At 33.7% G+C, this 25,467-nt stretch overlaps 1 protein-coding gene across 3 annotated transcripts in view; it reads left to right on the top strand.

Moving 5' to 3' along the window:
• LOC117100214 (amine oxidase [flavin-containing] B-like) overlaps positions 1–23,236 on the top strand; it is a 57,411-nt gene extending 34,175 nt beyond the window's left edge. For 2 of the 3 annotated variants that reach the window (XM_033239809.1, XM_033239808.1), the window contains exons 14-15: positions 1,624–1,721; positions 23,176–23,236. In XM_033239809.1, coding sequence (XP_033095700.1) covers positions 1,624–1,721; positions 23,176–23,221 — 144 coding nt within the window. In that variant the 3' untranslated portion in view covers positions 23,222–23,236. Of the gene's footprint in view, positions 1–1,623; positions 1,722–2,141; positions 2,194–23,175 lie in introns of those variants that run through there. The other variant, XM_033239810.1, reaches the window with a different exon arrangement.
• The last annotated feature ends 2,231 nt before the right edge of the window (positions 23,237–25,467 follow it).

Genomic DNA, 25,467 nt, shown 5'->3' on the forward strand with positions numbered 1-25,467 from the left:
TAGAAAATGCGCGCGAAGCGCGCGAAAAATGTTTGTTTTTTTTAATTCTAATTTCGTTGGAATTGATCAAAACACCCTAAAATGTGCAATTTTTAGAGAAAATTGGGCCATGTTAACAAGAAATGTGCGCAAAATTTGAGGTTTTTAGGCAATTTCAGGGGATGAAAGGGCATTTATAAAGGGGTGGGGAAGATTTTTCAAAGATAGATATTTCCTCTTGTCCCCCAGTGGTTACGCCATCGGGCAGAATAGATCAAAGGAGTTATGACAGTTTTTGAAGTGGAGAAGGGGTTGCAGGATGTTGTGAGTCTGGTCATTATGATATCTTCCTTTTTATTCTTGTCTTTATTTTTCTCTTCTCTTTTTTCCAGCCCGGTAAAAACCGTCAGGGGAGGGACAGTTTGCCCCCACCCCCGCGCCTGTTACGACACTGGCTAACACGCCAACCATCCCCCCTCCCCAATAAAAAAATATTTTTCTACGCCACTGTTGTGGCGTAGAAAAAAAAAAACCGTTGTTTTGTTTATCTTAATAAATTATTCTGTACGATGTTCTAACAAGCAAGGCCATCAGTTCATGTGTCTGTGTGTTGTAATGACGAAATAACAAAGCAAGTAAAGTTTTTCGTTTTTGTACACTTGCAGTATTATTGTTGTTGACATCTTTTACTTCGCTCATATCATACATGTTTAACGTCAGGGGTCCCAAGTTGGAAGAACCCATTTCCGGGAGATTCGTTTAATGACATTAGGGGCACTATATATTCTGTGAGGAAAAAGTGTATGTACCAAACAAAGGGCCATGCCCACCTCAGGCCCACCATGATTGGAGCTGAGGTGACGACATTTTTTTTGAATAGGCACCTTTAGAAGCCGGAAATGACACTGTGAGACTGCAAAAAATAATCGTCAACCAAAGTTTAGGCCTAAATCAAACAAAAAGATTTGTTTCATACTGAATTTGCGGGAGATAAGTTAATTTCTGGGAGATTTTTGCTTGTTGCGTGAGTGCGAGAGACCATACCAATTTTCGGGAGACTTGTGACCCATGTAACGGAGTAAAAACATGTTGAGACTAGGCCTCTTCTTGTCGACCTATGCAAAGCTGACAGTGCATTAACAATCCAGCAGCGTGTATCGCCTCCCAAGAACTTTACCACGTGCATCAATATGGTTTGGTTTGTTTACAAACTAATTTCAGTAAGATTAAAAACCGCTTATAACTCAAACAGCACCATCATCTGCCACTTTAGTAGCGTGTTATAACTCAAACAGCAAACATCATCTGACACTTTAGTAGCATGTACAAACTGCGAATTCGCTGTAACAATGAAGTGGCTCTATTAAAACTATTTTCTTTATGTTGAAACGTATCTTTATTATTTTTTTTTTAACTTCTCAAACAGCTTCGCGGCCTTCCAAAAATATTTGCCCATAGTTTGCGGAACGTCGGTCTAGAGGACCTAGTGAATATCCACCCTGTGTGGAATATCCGCAATATTTTGTCTGTGTTCTTTTAAATTTGTGGTATTCTAAATGTCTTTAGTACAGTTCACAAAACTACCCATATTTTGTTGGTAGCATGAAATTTACTTTTGATGTTATTATAATTGTTATCTTTCAGCCTGTGAATTACGTTGAGCATAATTGGATGGAGGAGGAATATTCCGGAGGCTGCTACATGGGAGCCACACCACCAGGTGTTCTCACCTCATTTGGAAAGTGAGTTTATCAATTATTGCTTGTGATTTTATTACAGTAGAACCTCGATTTTACGTACGGTACGGTACGGGACCGGAGGACGTACGTAAATCAGTGGATTCATAAAATTGAGGTTGGGTTTAAATTTGTACCTTATACGCACGTAACGCTCAATAAACGTATGTTATGAACGAACGATGTTACCTAGACTAGACCTAGCCTCTCTAGGCCTAGGCCTACGAATAAAACCATGTGTTTAGTGTTTTTATTCATCACTTTACGATGTCATAATAAAGTGTTCAAATAAAACCATGTGTCTAGTGTATTAATTCATCACTTTGTATCTTTTATTTAACTAAAGAACATGAAAATATTGTAAGATTACCTATACGACAAAGGCATAACTTGGGAAGTTCCCTTCATTGCTCTTCTAAAAAACAGAGCTGTGGCATTGTCTGGGCCTGCTGACACAAGCTAAAACCATGTGCACTGCACTGGGCGAGCCAACCAATTAGCGTTCGTGTACGAAACTATGCCTACTCAGCTTCGTGTAGAAAATTGGACCAGGCGAGTTTTCCACACGAAGCTAAGGAGGAAAGCAATTATTTTGATCACCATTGGTTCATCTCACTCAGTTCACATGGTTTTTAGATTATAACAACCCGGTATTAGACTCAATCAACGTTGCTGCTGCTTAATGAAAATACGTTGCATTATGGTTTGTTTATTGCTATAGTTTATTGTTATAGTCTTTTTACTTATTGTTGCTCTGAAAAAGGCTGTTTGTTTTGAATATTTTCTGAGTTTTTGATGACGTCATCGTCGATACGAGGCGTACTTAAAACCGAGGGTATAGCTTGGCTACGTAAAAACGAGGTTCTACTGTATTATTCAAAATAAGTTGAATGTCATTATTAATAGTTGCTGTTTGTATAGCACTGGTATTCATCACAATTGGTATTTATTGCCCTTGATGCTTGGACTAGTAGTTAACTCATTCAATAACATTCTTCACACCTTAGGGTCACTTTGTGTCTGTGCCACTACTTTATAAAACCGATGATCAAGTAGTATGTACTTTAAAGTACATGCAAGCTTATTGTGTACACTAGCCTACAGCTCATAGTCCTTTTCCACCCAAACATTTGACTTCTCCACCAGAACATTTGACAAGCATGCTGCTCGAAACGGTACCGATGTGGTGTGATCATTTATTAATTTCTTCAAAAAACTTCAGTATTTATAAAGAATTTCATCTGGTTCCATAAGTATATTTGGAAAATTACTTGTTTTGTTTAACCAATTAGTTGCTTACAGCAACGGTTTCAGCAATGCTTTATGGTGTGTGTCATTAATTTGTTGTAGTTTAGAAGCTTTTGTTTGTTGACTTTAAATGTTGTGACTTTGCTAAAAATTCTTGTAAACATTATTTTTTATGCAGACTAAATGTTTTATGCCTTGTTTTTTTATTTTTATTTTTTTTACACTCTTTTGAAATGCAGTTGTTGTGAGGTCCTTATCTTTGTGTTCCAATTGGCAATTAGGATAAGAAAATGGTTTCTATCTCAAACTTCAGTAAAAACATCCTATCAGCAAGACCAAAATGTTCCTCACCAATAAATCTTTAATTATTACTATTTCTATAAATTATATTTCAATACTATATTTCTTCACCAAATATTTTTAAGGATATGTTTAGTAAAAGTTTTTAACTAAATAGTATTTTTATTGATCTATGAATGATTGAAAATTGTTTATTGTTTTACATGCGAGTTATTTTTTCCAATTTTTTGGTGGTAGTATATTTTTAATATACAAAGCAGGGACGGATCCAGGATTCGAAAGAGGGGGGTTCAAATTAAAAAAAAAAAAAAAAGCAGATTGAAAGAGGGTCTAGACTATGGCGTCCAAAAACCAAAAACCAATTCCGACGTCAAACCAAAAACAGTGTTTTTTTGTTATTTAATTGAAGGCTAGTTGGGCTAAGCCTAGTTTATCCGATCTGCCAACCTATGCCTAGGTGGTAAGCATGCATTTAGTAAGCCAGGACCCAGTAGTATTTTGTTACATTTCTTCACAGAGGGAGGTTGATCTGTACCACCTGAACCCCCCTGGATCTGCCACTGTTGGAAAAGTTTATGCAACAATGAAAAAGAACAGTGCTCCAAGAACAATTATAAATTTTAATCTGATAAATGAAGAGCAACACCTTTCTCAAAAGTTCTCAGACAACTTTTTGTTATTAGGCATTGAGATACAGCTATGGCTTGCAATCATACAAATTTTTAAACCAAATTTAACAATGAAATTCAGTGGAATAATGAATGTTACAAACTTTTCATGAATCTTTAAAGCTGTCTGCTGCCCTCTAGTGGTTAGGGAAAGTGGGAGGAGCTGGCCATGAGTTATACCAGAGGTGTTAAAACAATTACGTTAACATAGCACTATAAGTACAATTAAGACATTTCAATATGATTGGCTTGTGCTGAAAACATTACCACTCACCAGGGTGTCACCCGCTGTTTGCAAGAACGCGTCCTGCAAAATGCAGGTCGCCCTTTTTTTAGCATTTTTAATTTAATTTCGATCAGGGTCATTGTATTTACCTATCCCACTTGATGGTAGGCATATGTTTATGATATTAATATGCAAACCTGGCCTTGGCTTTAGTTTTCTTTGTTTTGCAAACCTAATATTCCCACAGTATTACAAAAGGCAGTTATATTGTCCACAAATCATTCAGCGATATTCAACAACATAATCAATGGGTCTATGCTTATCAGTGGCTTGTGTCATATGTATAGATTTTAATCTAATTAGTACGCTGTAATATTCGTGTATGTGTATGCGTTGATGGGTGGGTGTCTAATGTATGGGGGATTTTTTTCTGGTTCAATATATCTGTATTAACCTAATAAATTTTAACAACTAATAATGCAATTTATGTATTATAATTTGAAAATTAGTGCCAGATCATATTTTTATCACTAACTTAAAAATAATATTTTCACCACCCCTAATTTTTAGACCCTTAAATTAGGAAAGCAATTAAAGTTTTTGAATTAAATGTGTAAAAATGCAAAAACTTTGTGCTAATTTTTATACTAATAATGCAATTTATTTATTATAATTTGTATTTTATCATTTTCTATTGAAAATTAGAACAAAATCATATTTTCATCGCCAATTATCAAAAAAATATTTTTCTCCTTTTTTTTAGATCATTAAATTAGCTGGCAAACAAAATTAAAGTTTCAAACTAAAAAGTCTATAAATCAAATCAAAAATCTCATTGAACGTTAGATAAGAAAGTTGACTGTGTGATAGTTCTTCCAGAAAATTAAATCTCAAAACATTTGGTTTGTAACAAAGATAACGCCTCAAACAATAGTAAATATGGGTATTTCATGTGTGAGATATCTCTGTTGGAGAATTGTCTGCTATCTACGTAACCTATTACTGATGCGTAGCATGTAAACTATGTGGCTCCACAAAGATTTTTATTTATTTTTTTTTATGTGAATTATGTATCAAAATGGCTCAGCAGCTATATATTATTTCCTACTTCATCCCATTAATTTCAGTTTCAGTTCTGGTAATGTTTGGTTAATGTGCATACTGATAAAGTGCTTTTGTCTTGCTGGTTTTAATGGTTTATATATTGGCCTATGAATAAATTCGACAAAAATGATTGGACGGTCACAACGGGGAACTTCACTAAATGCTGGGGTGGGTGTTCCCCTCCCCGTCTTTACCCACAAATCCCTCCCTGGAACAGAACAGTAGACTTGAACTTCCTAAGTGCTGCATGGTTATACTTGAAATAGTGGTGGCACCAGGGAGGGGAATTTCACCCCTCCCCCTGTCAAATACGCCTTGACCTTGCCAATCCCTAATATTGAGGTCTAAAAGCACATTTTGGAGTATACTAAGCCACAAAAGTCCCCCCATATAAACCCAACCAGGGTTTTTTTTATTCCCAGTAGTCGACCGAGTCTTCGTTGGCCCCTTGGTTTGGACCCCCCCCCCCCATCGGACATGTCAGACCCCTTGTTGGCAAATTTCTGGCGGCACCGCTGAAGCAATGAAAATATATTTATTATTTAAATTAAAGTATTGACTTTTTGTTATTTGAAATTAAGAGGCAGATGTAGTATTTTTTTAAATGTGTGTAAACCTGTTGAAATGGTGATGGAATTGTGGGGGTGATATATTGTTTGAGAGAATGGTAAGTAGCTTTAATATAACTGGTGAATAGCTAGTGAGAATGAATTTGTGAGGATGATGGATTGTTTGAGAGGGTGGTGAATAGCTAGGTGAGAGTGTTGAAGTATTTGTGAGGTTGATCGACTGTTTTAGAGGATAGTGAACATGACTGTGTAGCTTTGCAGTTTAAAAATGTATTGTCCCATGAAAAATACCCAAAAAAAAAATTATAAAAAGTATTTTTTAAATTAACTTGCCCATTTTGAAGTAACATAAAAATTACCTTGAACACAGAAAAAGAATCACAAACTAGTGAACTCAAAATTAGTATGACCCTTTCGTAGAAAGGAGATGGAATTTGTGCAAAATTAATTATCCCAAACTCACACTCCCAGACAGTCTATTCTGATTACATACAGTAATATGAATGTTAAAACTTCACACTCTCAGACTGTCTATTCAGATCACATACAGCAATATGAATTGTTATAATTTCATTTTCATCCTGATATTATTAATATTAATCATATTCTTTAATTAATTTAACAACATTAATGCATTTCTGTATTAATGAGTTTTAAGATAGGTAAAATTATGTTTTCTTAAATATATTTTGCTTGTACCTATTAAGGATTGACAAGCGTGTGAAGTGTAGATTTATTGCTTTAAGAAAATATACAACATAACACCTCAGATACAGGTCTCATGCTGAACTTACAGAGTTAAAGGTCAAGAGGTCAAGGTTGACATGGTTTTAGTTGTCCCAATCCACTGCCTTCTTTATCACATTTAGAATTTATTGATGCATCTCAGGTGGCAAAGGTTAGACGCTTTATAACCCATGCCATCAAAATAAACCATCACTCTCCATGTATCTGATTGCCATGGCAACCAATATTTTGCTGCTTCTTGATTGGTGCCCTCTTGGGATACATCACCAGGTTTATTATCTTCTTGAGCATCACCAGGAGTGTTTACTCCGCTAGGCTTGGAATACTTTTAAAGCCTAGCAAGGCTTTTTTGTATTGTCCTTATAAGGTTCACATCAGATAAACCCACCTCTGCGTAGAAGCATAGCTTTAATTTATCCATCCACGCCCGTAGACCATTGTAATAGCCGTGACCGCCTAGGCTATGCGCTTATGTGATTTGTTGGTAATAGTTTGTTGAGGAGGTGTGTGTTGTTGCAGTAATACTGGTTAATACAGCATCCACTATAATTTGACTCTAGGGCTACCTGTCATGTTTGGTAATCACTGAGACATACAAATTAAACAGAAATGGAAAAAGTAAAAAGGCATCCTTAAAAAAATGAATGGTTTTGTATTTTTAAAGTTACATGATTTAAGCAGGATAATGATTAAGGATTATGACAGTAGTACGGTCACTGCAGTGGTGATAATGCTTGTGGTAATGATATTTTGACTTTAAAATGTCAATGCTTAATAAGCTGTTCTAGGATAAAGAAAATGTCCTGATTAAAAATGTTGTTAATATTCCCCTCCCCCAGTGATCCCCATCCCCTGGGATTTTGCTGAGACAAAAAATTATCCTCAAATAGTTAAAAATCACCTTGTCATCTTACTGTATGCTTACCAGTAAACGTTCCCTCACTTGATGATTACCTCACTTAATCACCAAGCCCCCCCCCCCCCCCCCCCCGCTCCCATTTATCCGCCTCCTAGGTATGCGAGTGAAAGGAAAAGACCTGAATCCATAGCTTCTTTGTTAGTAAATATTTGCTTGAAGTTTATGATTCTTCCTATCTGCTTCAGTCATGCTTTGAAAAACTGCCAGAATTATTTTGAAAGCCAAAAATATCTTCACTCCCCAAAACTCGTAAAGGGCCTGTTTAACTTGGTTTAAGTACTGAGAATATGAAGGCTCTCAAGTGATCAGCTTTGCTGGAAATCTTTGCTCACATCCGTGTTAATGCTTTCATTTTAATTCTACCATTATTTTATTACAAGACAAAGTAGATAAACATAATTTTGACCATCACTATAGCCAAAATTGTCTCATCTATTCTTTCTTTCATTTTAGTAAGCTAATTATAAGGTTTCATATATATTCACATAATTTTTCAATAAATAAAAAGTCTCTTAAAATAAGACCATGAATAGTTTACAAGTCAAATTAGAGTCAAATATTTTCCACCAATATGCAGGTAGCATCCATTGAAAGGGCATTGACCATGTAATTATTGCTAGCCAGTGTGCTAGGTTAACAAAATTTTGTTGGTCTGCAGTTTTTGTTGTTAACAATGGTTACTAGCATTTCAGTGGTGTACGGGCCTGCCTAGACACGTTTAATCTGTTTTTGTGCATTACCTCTTAATTTGACATTTATAACTGATAGGTACATCATAAACATACATGCAGAAGAGTGTCGCTCAGTGACTTATAGTGTAAATGTTGGTCCTAGTTTAGTAACTTCAACATTTAGTGTGGGCCTTTGGGGACTCTAGGCAGCTGGTGTATAGCGCCAGGCCTGATGGCTAACTGTAAACCAAGAGACCTTTTTTTCTGAAGAGTATTGGCCTACTGCATAGCACCTTTTACAGAACAAACAATAAAAGCAAGCTCTGAAGGTAAATACATTTTTGAATATTTAAAAACTGGTAGAAAAAGGGGCGTAACCATCCCTTTTTCCACTTTTCCTCCCTCCCCCAGTTTTTAAATATTTAAAAAATCTGATCTCATAAACCACTCCAGACTTTTTTGTCAAACACCTTTTTTTTGTCAAAGGAAAATCAGTTGTACAACATATCAATGTTTTTTCCCTCTACTTGTGAGTTAATATATTCATCTGGTATAGATTTTTTCAAAACTGTACTATCAATTGTTGTACATCCTCTCCAAGTATTTCATTTGACTTGGAATTTTTCAACAATTTCTTTTGAGGGTATTTGGTCTAGCCAAATTCAATAATTTGGTCCCTTCAATTGTCTGAGACAATACAAAATACAGTGTTTAACTTTAAATTAAAAATTTATAAATTTGTAAAAATTGATAATAGAAAAAAAAAAAATTAGATTAAAGTTAAAAGAATGCTAAAGCATATGTGACAATTAAGGCAAGCCAAACCAGTCACTTGTAGCAAAAATCTGTTTTTAGTTATTAATACAGAGTTAAACATTATAACGAGAGCTATAAAATGGTAAAAGAACCATTTAAATCTGATATTTCGTTATGAAGTTACCGGAGTTTAAACATACAGCTGTTTAAAGAAAAATATTTGAGAAATCAGCCTTCAAATTTTTGGGCATTTCTCAGGCAGAACCATCGCCAAAGCCTTAAAAATTGACATTCCATCATGTTTTGGCCATTATCTCTGAAACAGTATTTGCGACAAGTGATAGTTTGGCTTGTCTTTGCCATATACAGTATAACCGGCCTACTTGAATGTTCCTCTTCCATATTTGGAGGTTTGGGTGTCTTGTGGTATCATGTATTGTCATATGTCATGTGTTGTCACCTCTGTATACTTAGGTTTGCTACCCCTGTGTAGGCACACAGAATTAGGCGAGACTTTTTTACACCTTGTTTATCGAATAATGATAATTTCAAATAAAAAGCTAATTATATTTTTTGGCAAATTAGTGTACCCGCTGCCGCGAAATAATATAAAATTTTTTTTAACATATATGTTTTTCTTTATTTTTATTACGCCTGCTGCTGCCAAAAAATAAGATACAGTATGTATATTTCTGCCTAATTATATAAATATAAAGTGTTAAATCATCTCATTACTACACTGTTTATATTCACCAATATAATTTTATTTTTATTTTCTTCCCTGTCTAGATGTTTAGCTATTTGTAAATAAGAAAAACAATTTTCTTTTTTCTGCCTTCCTCTGAAGATCTTTAAAAAAAAAAAATTTGAAACAAATTATAAAAAAAGTCTCTCCTTATCTGAAAGTAACAATATTGCTTGAAGGTTTGCATGGCATGGCGAGATACAGTAACTTTGCATTAAATGCTTGCTCTATACCAGGTAGATAATTCAGAAAAGAACAGTACCTGAAGGTAGTTGAAATTCTAGATCATAACTCCAGGTAAACTCACTGCTTGCTATCTTAGATTGATAGGAATTTGTTATATTTAGGAGTGTAGCCTACGCCCCAGTCATAATATAGGCCTACATACCAGATATAAAAAGCAATATGTTATTATTACTATTGGTTAGTCAAATAATTTTTTTTTTACTATTAATAATATCATCAATTGTGTATGATGTTATTTATTTTAATTCATTCAGTAGAAATTCAGGAGAGCTGTTTTGCACAGCCAGCTGGTGGTAGCCACTGAGTAGCATTACTATTGGTCTAAATACAAAGTCTCTTCTAAATTGTATTTCTGTTAGAATGTTTTGTTTAATATCATGTTTTTGTTTCTTTGTCATTATACGAAAACCTTGAATTTCTTTTATTATAATTCAAACTTTATATATGTACATTAGCAAATTTGCATAATTGACCCCACTTGACTAAAAATTCTGTTTTACTACATAGTAATGACCTATATACAGGTGATAAATTAAGAATGTGTTTTCAATCTTGTCTGCTATATAGCTACAAATACATCCTAATAATATAATTTGCTGAAATTGCGGCCTTCCATTGCACATCCTTAGAACTAGGTCACATTAGAGAGGTCAATAAATTGACTGACAATATTGGAAAAATATATTGGCATTGTTGATAAGTGATTACACCAGTAATGGTCCCCTTGGGGCCAATGCTACCAAATTGTATCCTGCAAAAACCATCCCCGGTGATTGGAAGAGTTTACCCCCAGATGTAAGATAGCCTAGTTTGTTGCTACCGTATCTTTTGTGTAGGTACTGTTTGGATGTATATCTCCCTTTAGAATAATTTACTGTACAGCTTGGAAATAGTTTACATCAGGACAATTACAGTACATTGTAAACTCATTTTTAGCCAACCAAGTATAAGACAACTTTCCCCATCAACATTTTGCAAGCTAATTTACAGTATTTTTTTTTTTTTGAGATGATGATTTAATAATTAGTCCACATTTTGTGATCCAAAAAAACTTTTTTTTTTTTTTTTTTTTTCAACCAAATAAGTGTTTATGCCTAAAAGTAGAAAATACACAAATAATACAACAATTTTGGATTCGTATCGCGTACCTTCCAGCAAAGTAGTCTAGCCTTGGCCCCCTAAACTCGCCAAGGCTATTCCAGCCTTAATTGCTCATGCTGTTGCAATATATTGTAATTAATATCATCTGCAATTAGATAAAAATACATTCTTCAAAGTTTATGATTTCATGCATTTCTCATGCAGAAACGATCATTAAATCCTTAAAAAGTGTTGTTTTAATATTAAAAATGAGGAAAATAACAGCGTAGAATGATGTATAGATATGTAAAGGTTAGTTTAGTGCAATAAAAAAGATTTTTTAAAATTTGACATTCCAGCATGTTTTGGCCATTTTCTCTGAAACACGATTTGCGACGAGTGACTGGTTTGGCTTGTCTTTGCCACAGTGGTGTGGTTCAATAAAAATCAAAGCCAAATTGCTTAAGCCTGTGAAACCTCAGCACCTGTGATTCTTGTGGTTGTGTTAAGTTTTATTATGTTCTTTGGTGTTTGTCACACGCTATAACGCTTCAAACAAGCGAGTACATGTAATTGGTAATATAAGAAAAGAAGAATGCCAAACTGGCACCCAAACTGCAGTATGGTGAAGTGCCCTCGTCACTGACTATTAAAATTATTAATATTATTTTGAGTGAGTGTCCCTCAAGGCTATTAATAGGCAAGTGTGTATTGGGCGTGTGACACAGGGTTGAAGTTACCGATACTATTTTTGGTGTTTCGAAGATGAGTGTTGAATTGCCTTGGCCAATGTAAGCCACCAAAAAAAATGTCATGTCTAGATAACAGCTAAATTAAATGGTCACTGAAGGTCAATGACCATCTCTTATCTATTTCATAGATGTAGAATATTAACTGTGCTTATTATACCTTGAAATCTCCAATGAGACATAATTATTTATTTCTTCCTCATAATTATTTATTTCTTCCTCATAATTATTTTTTATAAAGCTTACAATGCCAGTCTGTTTACATTGCAATATTCCATTATTTACGACTACATGATAGGACTATGAGCTAACTCACACACTCACATTTTTAGTATTCCTCAATAAAATTTTCTTAGTCTAGAAGTTTTTTGACAGAACCCTTTTGTTCTAAGAAAACATTTTTTTACTTATTAATTTGTTTTCATCTTTCTCTGATAATCTCTCAAAAATATAGTTTGCTAAAATGGTATAAAAAAAAGTTTTGCTTAATGAAGTTTGTATCGATGTTATCAAATGTATTATAAGACGTCCCTTGTTTCACCTGTGTTGAAGGTGAAGGGGTGTAAACAGACAATCTACCCTAATATTACACAATTTGTAAGGATCTATGAATTTGAAATAAAAGGGGAGACTTTCACAGATGGAGGGTCTGACCACCCCAACCCCACCGAATGGTTGGGGCTGATTCAAGAAAATTTATGATAACGGCAGATTTTTTCCATTTCAAAAAAATTTTTAAATCTTGGGGGGAGGGAGGGGTAAAAGTCGGGCCAGCCTCTTCCCCCTCCCCTTGAATCTGCCACTGTTGTATGTTCACATCAGAATGTTAGTCCTAGAGAAATTGTTTTATTTTTGAAATAGTGATGCACAGTTGAAACTTGAGGTTATATTTTAGTATTAATATAGTAACAATATAACTGAATTATTAATATAAACATTATAAATATAATATAAATTAAAATGCTATGGTATTGATATCAAAAATATTGTAATGATTTTAACACCATTTATTTTGGTATAGTTCAAACAATCTCATAGGTCAAAATTAACATAACTAAAATGGTGTTAATTGATTTTTTAAAGTATTTTTTTATGGAGCAAGATGAAAAATCCTGTTTATTTGTTTGGATAAAAGGAAATCGCTAATCCATATGCTGCATGCTCTGAACGTTATCAAGGAAGTTATCGTCATTTGATGGGAATGCTAAATCCTTCCTGTGTTGTGTAATCAAGGAAAAGCATGGAAGGATTTAGCAGGATCACGGTGTCGGAGAGTATGGACAAGTTAAGACAAAGTTGTTCTAAGACTGACCGTCTCCCTACAATGCATTACGCATAGTCGGTCCATTTTGGTCGTAATAAACTTTAACATCTTTTGGATTCCCTGACACAGCATATCCCTTGTGGTTTTTGGTACGTGGTGCACGCGAGGAACGTCGTAAGACTCTAGTCAACTTCACACATGTCTTCTTGCTTCCTATGCACAAGTAATACGCTTTTATTAAGTAGTATGTTGTCACCTCATTTCCTAAGTGGAATGTGCTGAAAAAGTAATTAAGTTTCTTAGCAAAAGTGTGATATTAATACTAAGACTTGTTATTTTTACTTTCATCATTGTTTAAGTTTTTATTTACTATTCAATTATTAAATTTATTATTTTGTAGTTGTATTTTTATTATGAATTTAATATATTATTATATCATACATATTTTTTTTAACTTTATGTTAGTATTTTTATTGTTTTATTGTTATTACTGTTTCTATAAATATTTAATATATTTCTGAATGGCAAACTGCCTACTTAATTATATCATTATTATTTATAATTATAATATATTTTATTATTAATAATTAAAAATAATACTATATTATAATTTTCATTTTAGTGTTATTTTAATTAATATTATCATATAATTTTTATTCCTCTATTGTTATCTTTTTTTTTTATTATTGTTACCATTATCATGTAATATATAGCTATTAGTGTTAATACAATCTTATTATTTTTTGTCAAGCAATACCTTCAAGACTTTTTTTATTATTGTTTCTGTTTTGTTGGTCTATTGTTGCTGTGTTTAATATTACTGCTGTTGTTATTATTATAAGTATTATGTGGTATTATTAATATAATATATAAATTTTATGTAATACATTGTGCCAACAAGGCAGCTTCGTGCTTTACATTATTACTCCGGTTTGGATCAAACACATACGGAACACATTCTCAAATCCCTTGGGAAGAAATCCATAATATTTTAGCTAATAAACAACGCATGGGTACCCTAGGATATTCTTAGGTAGAGAAAGCGAGACAACTGAAAGTGAAGAGCCTTGCCCAAAGACAAAAGTGCAATACGCAGCGAGGGGTTCAAACACCTGACATCAAGGTTGAGAAAACTATTCACAACCCCTCCATTAAATGCTTCGACGTTAGCATTATTTATTAATAGTATATTATTGTAATTAATATCACGCTTTATTTGTATCACAGGCATTTTTATTATTTATGACTCATTAACTATAAATACTAAATATATTTGTCTACAATTATTAACATTTTCTGCAAAAAGTATTAAAATTTAAGTCTGGTGTTCCTTGAATTGAGAAATTATTAATATATTTAGGCAAACAAACAAGTTAATATTTCAGATTGAAATATTTGTTTAAGTTATCAGTTTTGCCCTTCAAAAACAAAAAAGTCAGTATTTTAAACTTGCATATAATATTAAATTGTGTTCTTATACTTTATATGTGAATTTTTTTAATATTTGCATTTCAAAAAAATAAGTATATAATATTTCAAATCAGAAGGTATTTTATATTACTATATAAAAATTAATTTATATATTTTTTTATAAAAGAAAAATTAAAAATACTAAAATTATATTTTATTTCAACTTTCCGGTCCATGAATGGTAGCAGTATTTCTGACCATGATTTGGTAATTTTAATAAAATCTACAAAAATTGTGGTTAATGATGTACATAGCAAAAATCAATACTCGGGAATAACCAATACATAATCATTGTCTCGGATAGTGACGTTCATGTCTCATCTTAATGTCCACTAATCAAGTTAACTTTAATTGAAGATCTATGGCTTCTGATTGGTTGAAAAACTTGAGACAGTCATGTGACAGGGTGAGACTCCTCCCAGCCAGCTGTTTCCATTGGATACCAGATGGTTTAGGGATTCACTTGAGTTTCACTGTGTGTCTTGTCTTTAACACCTGCTCCTTTGTACTTTCTACCATCTTATGTTCCTGTAGTATCTTTATTAATTAGGCTCTGTTTATTCATACAAAACTCAACAATTGCTTTTGTTATTACTATGTTTATTGATAGATCTTAAAGTTTCAGACAAAATTCCTATCTTCTGTCATCTAATAAAGACAGACATATTATCAGTATAAGGCATTTGTCAAACCATTTATAATTCTACCTCAGTCAATCAATTGTCATTGCTCAGCAGTACATAGAAATTTGTTTTCTCTGTTGGTAAAATGCTGGCAAAAAGGCAGAACAAACGCATACAAAGATACAATGTACAAAATTTGCGAGGGAGAAAAGTAACATTGTCACTATTTAGAGCCCTAATTACTCTAAGGGAGAAGCTATTTTTTAAAAAGACATACATAGCAAAAGTCAATGTGCAACAATAGCCATTACATATTCAATGCCGCGTATGTGGTTGTTACACAAAATTAGACAGAGAATTAATACTTCATTATATATTTTTGCATTCACTATAATTTATTTTAATTGTATTTGGTTTAAGAAATCAATAAATATTTACATTTCATTATCAAGCAAATATTTTAAGGAGTTTACAAGTGTTATCAAATGATGTACCTGTAATTACCTGGCCTTAAGTGTTGTTATCAGTACTGTATTGATTTACTGTTTTTATAAGATAATATTAAATATGGGTAGGCAACACTTATATACTAAAAAAAATATTAAAATATAATAAAAATTAAAAGAAATACAAGCACAACTAGTTACATTCAGGAATTGTCCTGTAAATATTGACATGAAATTCTTTCAAGGTTCACGACACAAACATACAGTAAATACAAATATTATATAATGTTGTACTGTATGTATTTGATATAAAGTTAAAATCAATTAAGATTTAGTCAGTATTTAAAATTAAAAAATATGAAAAATGTAAAGTACATTTAGACGGTACCTATTTCTAAATAGTAGTACTCTAGTATAAGTCGCAGTTGTTATGTTCAGACAGACTTCAGTCTGAAGTAAAGTTAAGACAGACGTAAAAATTTATGTGCGTGTTACTTCCTACGAGCATTCACATGATGCTTACCCATGACATAATGTTCTTTTTACTTCAAAGCTAGTTCAAAGCTTAAAAGTAAGTGATCGCCATTTTCGTTGTCTCTCAACAGCGATTTTGCACGCAAAGATTTTTTGAAATTGTAAACAATTATGAAAACATCGTGTCTACATAGGTTTACACATCACAGGAAATGTTTTCTTAGTACTTATTTGTAATTAGGTTTTGAAAAAATTTGAGGTCATAGGTCGTATTTACTTGCGAGCTCTGAAGTAAGTGCTCTACACAGTGTTACTCTGAGCGTGTATTCCTTACATTCCCTGTGTACATGGGAGTAGTGCGCTTACTCCTGAGACAACTCCGGAGGAAGTCGTCTGTAGTAACGCTAAAGTAAATTAATACAAAGAGCGTCTTCGCAGGCACTATGCAGGGCTTTCGACAAGTAAACTGTCACTTCAACGTTTGAACGTGCCTAGTATGTGATAAACATGAGGTGAACTGATTGCAATAACAAACATTAATTGAAACATCTGTCCTTATATATGCCACTTATGGCAAGAAGAGAATGGGTGAGGTGTATTGAACCAGACACTCCTTCGCAAAGTGAACTTTTTTAGGTTACTGTGTCAGTTACAGTGAACTTCTTTCAGGTTACAGGCTGAGTTACCTGAGGGAGTTCACTAGTATGTAAAAAAAAAATGCATGTTGGTTATTGTTTACCTCAAAGTGAGTTACATATCAATTTATCATTCTATTATATTTCGATTAATGCAGCTACATGGCTGTCAAAGAGTACATAATGTTAATGTTTAACAACATGTGAATGTTATTTGTTAAAAACAGGTCATTGTTTTGTTAAACAAAAGTAGTATGTCAGAGTTATGAATTGCATACACCCTGTAAAAAGGGGCAGGGAGTTGTCTCCTAATCTGCTGTTCAATTTATCCCAGGTGGCACTGTGCATGCTGCAAGTACCGGAGCTGTGGGTGGGGGGAGGGGGAGCGATAATAAAGGAAATTAACATAAAATTAACATAAAAATTGTTTAATCACCACTCTAGCTCTTCCGTAGTGAGTTTTCCCATTATTTCATTAATGAAGATACGAATGATGGAAGGTATATAATATTAAGTAAATTAACAATTACAATTGAATATTTAAGTGAAGTTAGTTAAATGTTGTGAGAATCTACGTTAACAAGTACATATTTACAACTATTGTATTTTCTTGGGTTTCTAGCAGTAAATTAACTTTCAAAAGGCTGTTCATGTCATCGATACATGACTTTTAAAGTCAGGCTCTGGAGGAAAAAAATGTTTTGATATGTTGTAGAACTGATTTTTCTAAGACAGAAAAAAGTTGTTTGATAAAAAACTGAGCAACAGTGAATGAGATACAGATTTTGAATATTTAAAAACTGGAGGGAAAAAGGTATAAAAATTGGCAGTTACGCCCCTTTGCTGAAACTGTGTCATCCCCCTTTCATTTATAGCCTGATCTCTGGTCCATAAAGCAGAGCAGCTTACCATAGCTCAGTCAGCTAAACTAGTGTTAGCCACTGTATTTGCGCTTTACCGTGGAAGTCTCTTGGTCCCCCCTTCAATTACCATCGCTGCTCTCCTTGTGTTTCAGCTGGAGGGCTGAAATACAAGTTTCAAAAGCGCATCATCTTTTGGATAAGATGTTTAATCTGTTGGTCCCGTGTGCAAAATGGCTCATGTGCACGTCAAAGACCGCAGTACACTCTTCGGGAAAGAGTAGGAGATGGTCTGCCAGTGTACTGCCGAATTCACCACCAGAAGGACCCCACTGGAAATAAGTCTGAAGGACTTTCGTGGGTTATCCTTGGTGTGTATCACACCGAAGGAATCCATATTAATAAAAGCCCATATCCTGATTTCATTAACTCATTGCCAGGGCAGCAATTCTAACGGCGAAAAACTTTGGTAAAACTGGGCGGTACTATTAGACACTACACAGTACAACTACGAATGAGAGTCGCGTAAATATTGAAGCCAACTCAGACTGAGTCACATGATGCAGCCCGATGTGATTTATCCTCACGTCAGGTTGTGTGGTTTGATCGCAAATACGATTGTTTGACACCGACAGTCTTAGACTGTCAAAGGAATATTAACATGTGTGATATTGTACAACAAGTTAGGCTCAAAACAACAAATCGCATCAGGTTGCATAGCATGATGATGTCTATTTTTGTTATTGGAGATTGTGTCTTTCATATATTTTTACTGTTGTTATTGTACAGTATGCAGTTGATATAAATTTTGTGTTTGACCTTCAAGCCAATAATAATTAATTTTTGTTATTGAAGACGTTTTTTTTGCTTTATGATGGTCCACTAGAATTATGGGAAATTATGTTTATTATTTTGTGTTTTTTACACTGTTTAGAAAATGTTTTACTATGAATCAAATTAAACAATATTGTTTCCATTTTTTTATTTTTTTTTTTTTCTATAATGCCCAGGTAGTTTGTTCTTATTACATTCTTTTACTTGGTAAATATTGTGCACACTTACTTATCTGCTTAGGCATCGCTAGCCCTTCTTTTCTCAGTTTTAATTGCCATTGCCATTGTAGGAGCCATTTGGCGCACCGGTTGTGGTTCTGCTTCTTAACCTTTAGGTCAGAGGTTCAATCCCTCACTGAATTTTGCTTGTGTCCTTGACCAGGGACTTTATCTACAGTTGTCTCTCTCCACCCAGGAGTACAAGTGGGTACCTGATAGGTTCAAAGAAAAAATGCGCTGATTACAGCTTCAACATTAAGGAATTCTCCCCAGGGAGCTGAGTATGTGTTCCATATGCTGATTGTCTAATAAACGGGGATAATAATTTGAAGTGCATAGAGGCCTTTGTTGGCTTGAAGCGCTATATATAACTAACATATTATTATATTTTGTAGTGTAATACTAACTAAAAATAACATGAACAAAAACATTGTAATAATAACAATAACAAAACAATATTAAAATTATTACAATAGTAGGCATTTCTTTGTGACTTTGGTGACCTATTGTGCATAATTTGACCTAAAATTGTTAATGAGTAAATTTAACTGTTTGTAATATTTATATATGTGATTTTGTGTTTCTGCTAATGTTGAAATTTTATAAAGCTAAAAAAAAAAAAATTTTTTTACTACAAATTGTTATTTATTGGTAACTTTACTTTTTTTTACTTTTTTTGTATAAAAACAAAACAAAAGAGTAAACAGGGTATATTTGAAGCCTTTAGCTTAATAATTGATTGATAGCGATCAATTTGTCTACCACATTGGGCCTGTGAAATATAGCAGTCTTTATTTACTGGTTGACATACGATTGTTAACAGGTGCAAATTGGGCCACTGTTTGTGAGACTTTAATAACCATAATTGAATTTTGATTTCTCCTTGGCGTCTTTAGTGTATTGTTAACACACATTGGATGATAATGCAAAGAGTGGTGTTGACAAGTGGTTGCTGACATTTTTGGTCGATGTCGGGGCGTCACATTTTACCTTTGATTCAACCATGATTCAACATTGTATAATCTTTTATTATGTGCGCTGATTGTAGTTACACAGATGCCCGTTTTCTTGCCATACCTCAAGATAATATCTTTAATTGAATCCAATGTTCTTACTGTCTGGAGAACAATTAGTAAATTTATTTATTTACCGGTATTTAGTCTTTCTTTTTGTAGGCACTTTTAGTACTATTGCACTGATTTTCAAGTGGTACAGTTTGAACATAACTACAATATATACAATCAAAGAATTAACAATAATTTCAAGAATATATATAGGGCCTTGGTCATTTGGTCCTCATGTTTAAGTAATAAATGCATTAGCAGGCAACCCCATCAGGTAACAATAATTTAAATATATATATATATAAATATGTATAATATAAATCGTGAAAGGTACATATACAGTGTTTAAATAAGGACATGAGGAACATCGTAGGCTACCCTGTAGCTTTTCAACGAATAGTCCTATAAAAGTCATTGTGTAATAAAATGCCTTCGACGGGATTCGAACCTGCGACCTCTCGCTGACAAGGCGAGCGTCATAACCACTAGTCCACAAAGGCTTCATTGTTTGTTGAACAGGTCCAAATAACCGTCAGGAACATTGTATTACACAATGCTACTCCTCAAGAGGGCGTTCGGCCAGATAAATCTGGCAATACGGCTAGAAATACTGTTGTATATTATATATGATATTGAAGGAAGTTAGCCGTTAACACTGTCGAATAAATATAATATAAGTCGTCAAAGGTATATTACATGTGTTTCTTGAATTGTTTCAAGCAGGCTTGAAACAACTTAAAAAGTATACCTTTATTGAGTTTTTCAAAAGAAAAAAGAACATTAAATTTCTGTATTATTTAAGACATATTGATTATTTCAACTCCATTCAAGCTGTATACTGTACTATGTTTTGCTGTGTAATGGCCTGTTTACACTATGACAATAACGATCAACGATAAAAAGCCAAAAAAGCAATTTTAGAGAGAAGTTTTCACACTAGCACGATTTGATAATGATTGATCATATATAAACAATAAACAAATACTTTCACAAATCAGATAACGTCATAATTATGGGAAAACTATAAAATCATATTAATAAAATCATAATTATGATGTCATTTTATTTGATTTGGGAAAATATTTTTTTTTCGCATACACAATAAATTGTTATCAGATCGTGCTAGTGTGAAAACTTCTCATTTCTTTAATTTTACCATATGAACAATTGTTTTTAGCTTTTTATCGTTGATCGTTAGCATCATAGTGTCAGTGGTGGTGCCAGGACCTGCACGACGGAGGGGCTAAAGGCCCCGAAAGGGGGCTAGTGGAACGAATCGAGTCTCACTTGGCTGGGGGCTGCCCAGGGCCCCCGGTGGGGAAGCCCCCTGGAAGCCACAGGTATTTGATGAATTATGGCGATTTTTTATTACTTATTTGATAGGCATCGAGTTACTATAATACAGTATGACTTCATGTAGGCTATGCTTTCTAATGTTCAGCTTTCTAATCAGCTTCCAAAACCAAAACATTTTGAATAAAGCAAGAAACAAAGAGTATGCAATGTAACCATCTAATTTATTTTCAAATCCTCATTCTTGAAAGTGAAATTCTATATTTTGGAAATTTTACATTAAATCTGTCAACCACGCTGTCATGTTTGAGGTTGCTTCACCTATCACAGTGTATTCCAACCATCATGAGGCTATCTAAATGAGCATTTGTCATAACAGAATGCTAAGCTTCCCCGATGGGGGCTATAGCCCCCCAGCCCCCCTCTGGCGCCACCACTGCATAGTGTAAACAGGCCGTAAAGAATCTCTTTCTCCAAGCAAGCAAACAGCATCAATACCAATATCACTTGTTTTATAGCTGAACCTAATTGGTTAATTTGTTAGAAAACCTTGAATTGTTTAGTCCTCTTTCTAGTCACCACTTTTAATGTTGGGGTCTCATTATCAACACATTAGCAAGGAACAATAGATGCACAAGGCTGAATTCTCACTGCAGTAAAATGCGATCATTATTAATTGCTTTTTATAGCTTTTAAACCAGCTGTATGCACATGTTCGCATTGTTACTAAATGTGAATGTATTTATATTAGGCTAGCAACATTTAGGAATATGTATACATACATAGGAATTTTTTTTTAAAATTAAATCTCCGTATTTTGTTAATTTAAACATGAACGATGGCGATAATGATTACTAACAATGGTTATAATTATAATATAATAATAATTGTAATTTTATAATGCTAATAATGATAGAAAAGAAAACCTTATAGCACCAGTATCCATAAACTAAATGATTATGGCCTTTTTCAGAAAGTAAAGGTAGGAGAATGACCCATAAACTTGCAGCATCATTGTTCTGAATTTCTTATGGGCGTGGTTTGTGGCTACCTAGCTGCCATAAAGAGGTTCTTACTGTATACAGTGGCTACATGTTCACATCATCTTAAGGCCATCCCCCATCGGTCTGGTCAAGGGCCCCCCCCCCACCATCGGCCAAAGCTCGTCAGGCAGTCGGACTGAAAAAAAAAAGGGCCTAGTTTTCCCATCCCAGCCATTTCCGGCCATCTAGAAGACCCAATATTTTTTTTTTAAATATTGTTTTGGGAGGAGGGGATACCCCTCCCATACCCACCTCTGGCCCCGGGCTTCGGTCCTCAGATAACGCTGCGTGCCATAGTTACACCCATAAATACTTAGCTCCCCCCAGTCGGACACCTTAGCCCCCCATAAATTATATCCTAGAGCCGCCACTGATTCGGGGTAACCCCCTATTCTTCCAAAAGATGCAATGGGTTCTTTAAATTGCACACGAGCCCTATGAGTACACTGGACCTACATTTTGAGTCCTAATCCGAGAAGACTTGGTTCTAAAAACCGAAACCCTGGGCGAGGATTGACTTCAACCAGCGCTGATGTTAAGGCTGTAGTGAGGCTGCCTCAGCCTTACCACCTGGCCGCTGGGCTCGCCAGAAGATTCATTTAAAATCATAAAATTTAGTCGTTCAAATGCAGCAAACAGATGTTTTTTTAAGTTGGTTCTTTAAATTGGTGTGAGAGCTGCAAACCAAAACATGCTGGCAACAAGTGCTATAATTGTGGTTGCTGTTTTGCTAAAAGATACCATTTATGAAAACGTAGGCCACTACATCTAGGTGTATAAAAAGCCCTCAAGATTCGTTTGATAACATCGGGAGATGAGCCTTTACTTACACTTATAGTCCAGCGGTGAGCATAAACATTTGTATAGAGGGCCGAGGTATATTTTTGAATGAACACAATGGACGGCATGCAAAATCAATTCATGTAATTATTGTATATGTTATGTAATATTTTTTAGTTGTTAAATAATGTTAGAAATAATGAACTATTCTATTTTCACTAAGCAGTGTAACTCTTTATTATTGATTTCTTACTTCTTTTTGCATTTTTGTAATTTTACTTTTGTTGTTCTTTATTGTCGCACATGGATCCCTTTGGAAATAATAATAATAGCTATTGAAAGTTAATAATTAAATAAATTTTTGTAATTTTGTGTTTATTATGATAATTCATTCGCAGTTTTTATATATGTCAATTCTTTTTTCACAGATTTTACATGCTGTTGGGAAAATACCAGCTAATGCTATATGGATAGATGAACCAGAGTCAAAGGTAAGAAATTTTTAATTTTTAATTACTATTTGATATTTATTTTCTTTTCATTATTTATGATTGTGGGGTGTAGAGTTGTTTGTACTAATGGTTATGTAATGATTAGGTAATACATAAAATAGTAGCAAACACAGTTTAATGATACAGTTGAACTTGCCTAAGTTGAATCCAAAATTTCATTGAAGAATTCTTTGACTTTGATCAAATTTGAGTTACAGATCGTTAATTAATGGAAAACACAATAATTTGGCAAGTAAAACAGGGGTGGATCAACATTTTTTGCAAAAAAAACCCCCTAAAAATACATGGGGTTCGGGTCCAATGGGAAGACCACATTTTAACACTCAAAAGTATTCTTGCTACAAGTAGCGCAGAAAATAAACCTACTTATTTAGCATTCCTGGATTTCCGTAAAGCATTTGATACTGTTTGGCGAAATGCCCTCTTATCAATTGTCTGGAATACTGGTATCCGTGGTAAAGTTTGGAATATTTTAGATAATTATACAAAAATGTTGAATGTAATGTTAAATTTGGTGATATTGTTACAGATTTTTTCAATAATGAGGAAGGTGTTAAGCAGGGGTGTGTTTTTTCACCCATTTTATTCTGTACATTAATGAACTCTCTAAAATGTTAAGTAACTAGGTTGTTATACACTAGGAACAAAAATGCCTTGCTTGTTTTGGGCTGATGATGTGGTTTTGTTAGGCAATGATGCATTTGATCTGGAAAACATGCTGAAAATTGCAGGTCAATTTTCAAAAAAATGGAAACTTCAATTTAACTTTGATAAATCAAATGTGGTTGGAAAACGTACTAACAAAGTTAAACAATGGCCACTAGGTAATAAACACATCAAAGAAGTAGATAATTATAAATACTTAGGCATTACCATTTCTAAAACTCAATCTGAATGTTGTCATATAAATTAACTAGTTAGGAAAGGTAATAAGCTAATTGGCTATATCAAATCCATTATAAACGGTCAAGACAATTTCAATAGAGTCTAATATGGTAACATTTTGTGGAAAACGATCGCGATACCGTCCATTAATTATGCATGTGCTGTATCAGCTTATAGTGCCAGTGATTTTAACAAATTAGAAAATATTCAATTGCAAATGGCAAAATCAATTCTTAAAGCACCAAGAAATACCCCTTCTCTGGCTTTACTGGGTGATCTTGGTTGGGATACAATTGAAAATATTCAGAATGAAAGAAAAATTAAATATTTTGATAGACGGTTTAATTTGGAGGCACACCGTTGGCCTAAATTATTATTAAATGCACTATTCACGGTTTACAATAGTGATAATCTTAAATGGAGATGGCTGAAATCTATTCATAGCCTTCTTATTAATAGTGGATTTGACTACATTTTCTCAAGTGATATTCCTCATGATGTTTCATGGTTTAAGTCATTTAGGCAAACTGATCAACCAATGAATGTAGTTGATTGGTTTAATAAAACATGCGAAAAAGTATCACTCTCTGATTACGTTAAATTTTTAAAAATGCCTGAATTAGAAAATTACCTTCTAACTAAAACAGACTTTTATGGTGCCCAACTTAAGTTTAAGGCACGTTCTAACTCACTTCAACTTGAGATTAAAGTAAAGTGGGATAATAATAATGCTGGTACATGTCTATTGTGTAACAATGGTGTAGAGGACTTGCGACATTTCCTGTTTAAACTTATGTAATAAACTTGATGACTTGCAACTAACTGAGCACCAAACTCTAGTAATCAGGTCTTCTTGAATAATAATGATGTTTTATTTATTCTTATGTTAGGTAGAAATTGCACTGAGTTTGTACCTAATCTCCCAAATAATTCAATTAACATGGTCCATAAGCTTTTTGATGATTTTTGCAAATCATATCTTAAAAAGGCATGGGCCAAAAGATTAGAGATTAAGTCTAGTTTAACATAATTTTATTTTCATTGCTTTTATGTTTTGCTTTGGTGATTTTTTTTTTCATTGTATTGTTTGGCAATTTTGATTACTGTGTGTATTTATTAGTTTAGTTTTGGATGCACCATTATTGTAATGGGTGCTGCTGTTGTAAAAGCGTTTTCTAAATAAATAAATAAACAAAAACAAAGTCGACTTAGGTAAGTGTAGCTGTAATATGTTTACTACCAAAACCCCTCAGTGGCAAGTTGTGTGTATATTATATACATATTATATGTATATAAAAATATATATTTGTATATATATTTTTG

Source organism: Anneissia japonica, unplaced genomic scaffold (assembly GCF_011630105.1).
Source record: "Anneissia japonica isolate Jap-2015-1 unplaced genomic scaffold, ASM1163010v1 scaffold6788_len1366326_cov149, whole genome shotgun sequence".
Classification (NCBI taxonomy): Eukaryota; Metazoa; Echinodermata; class Crinoidea; order Comatulida; family Comatulidae; genus Anneissia; species Anneissia japonica.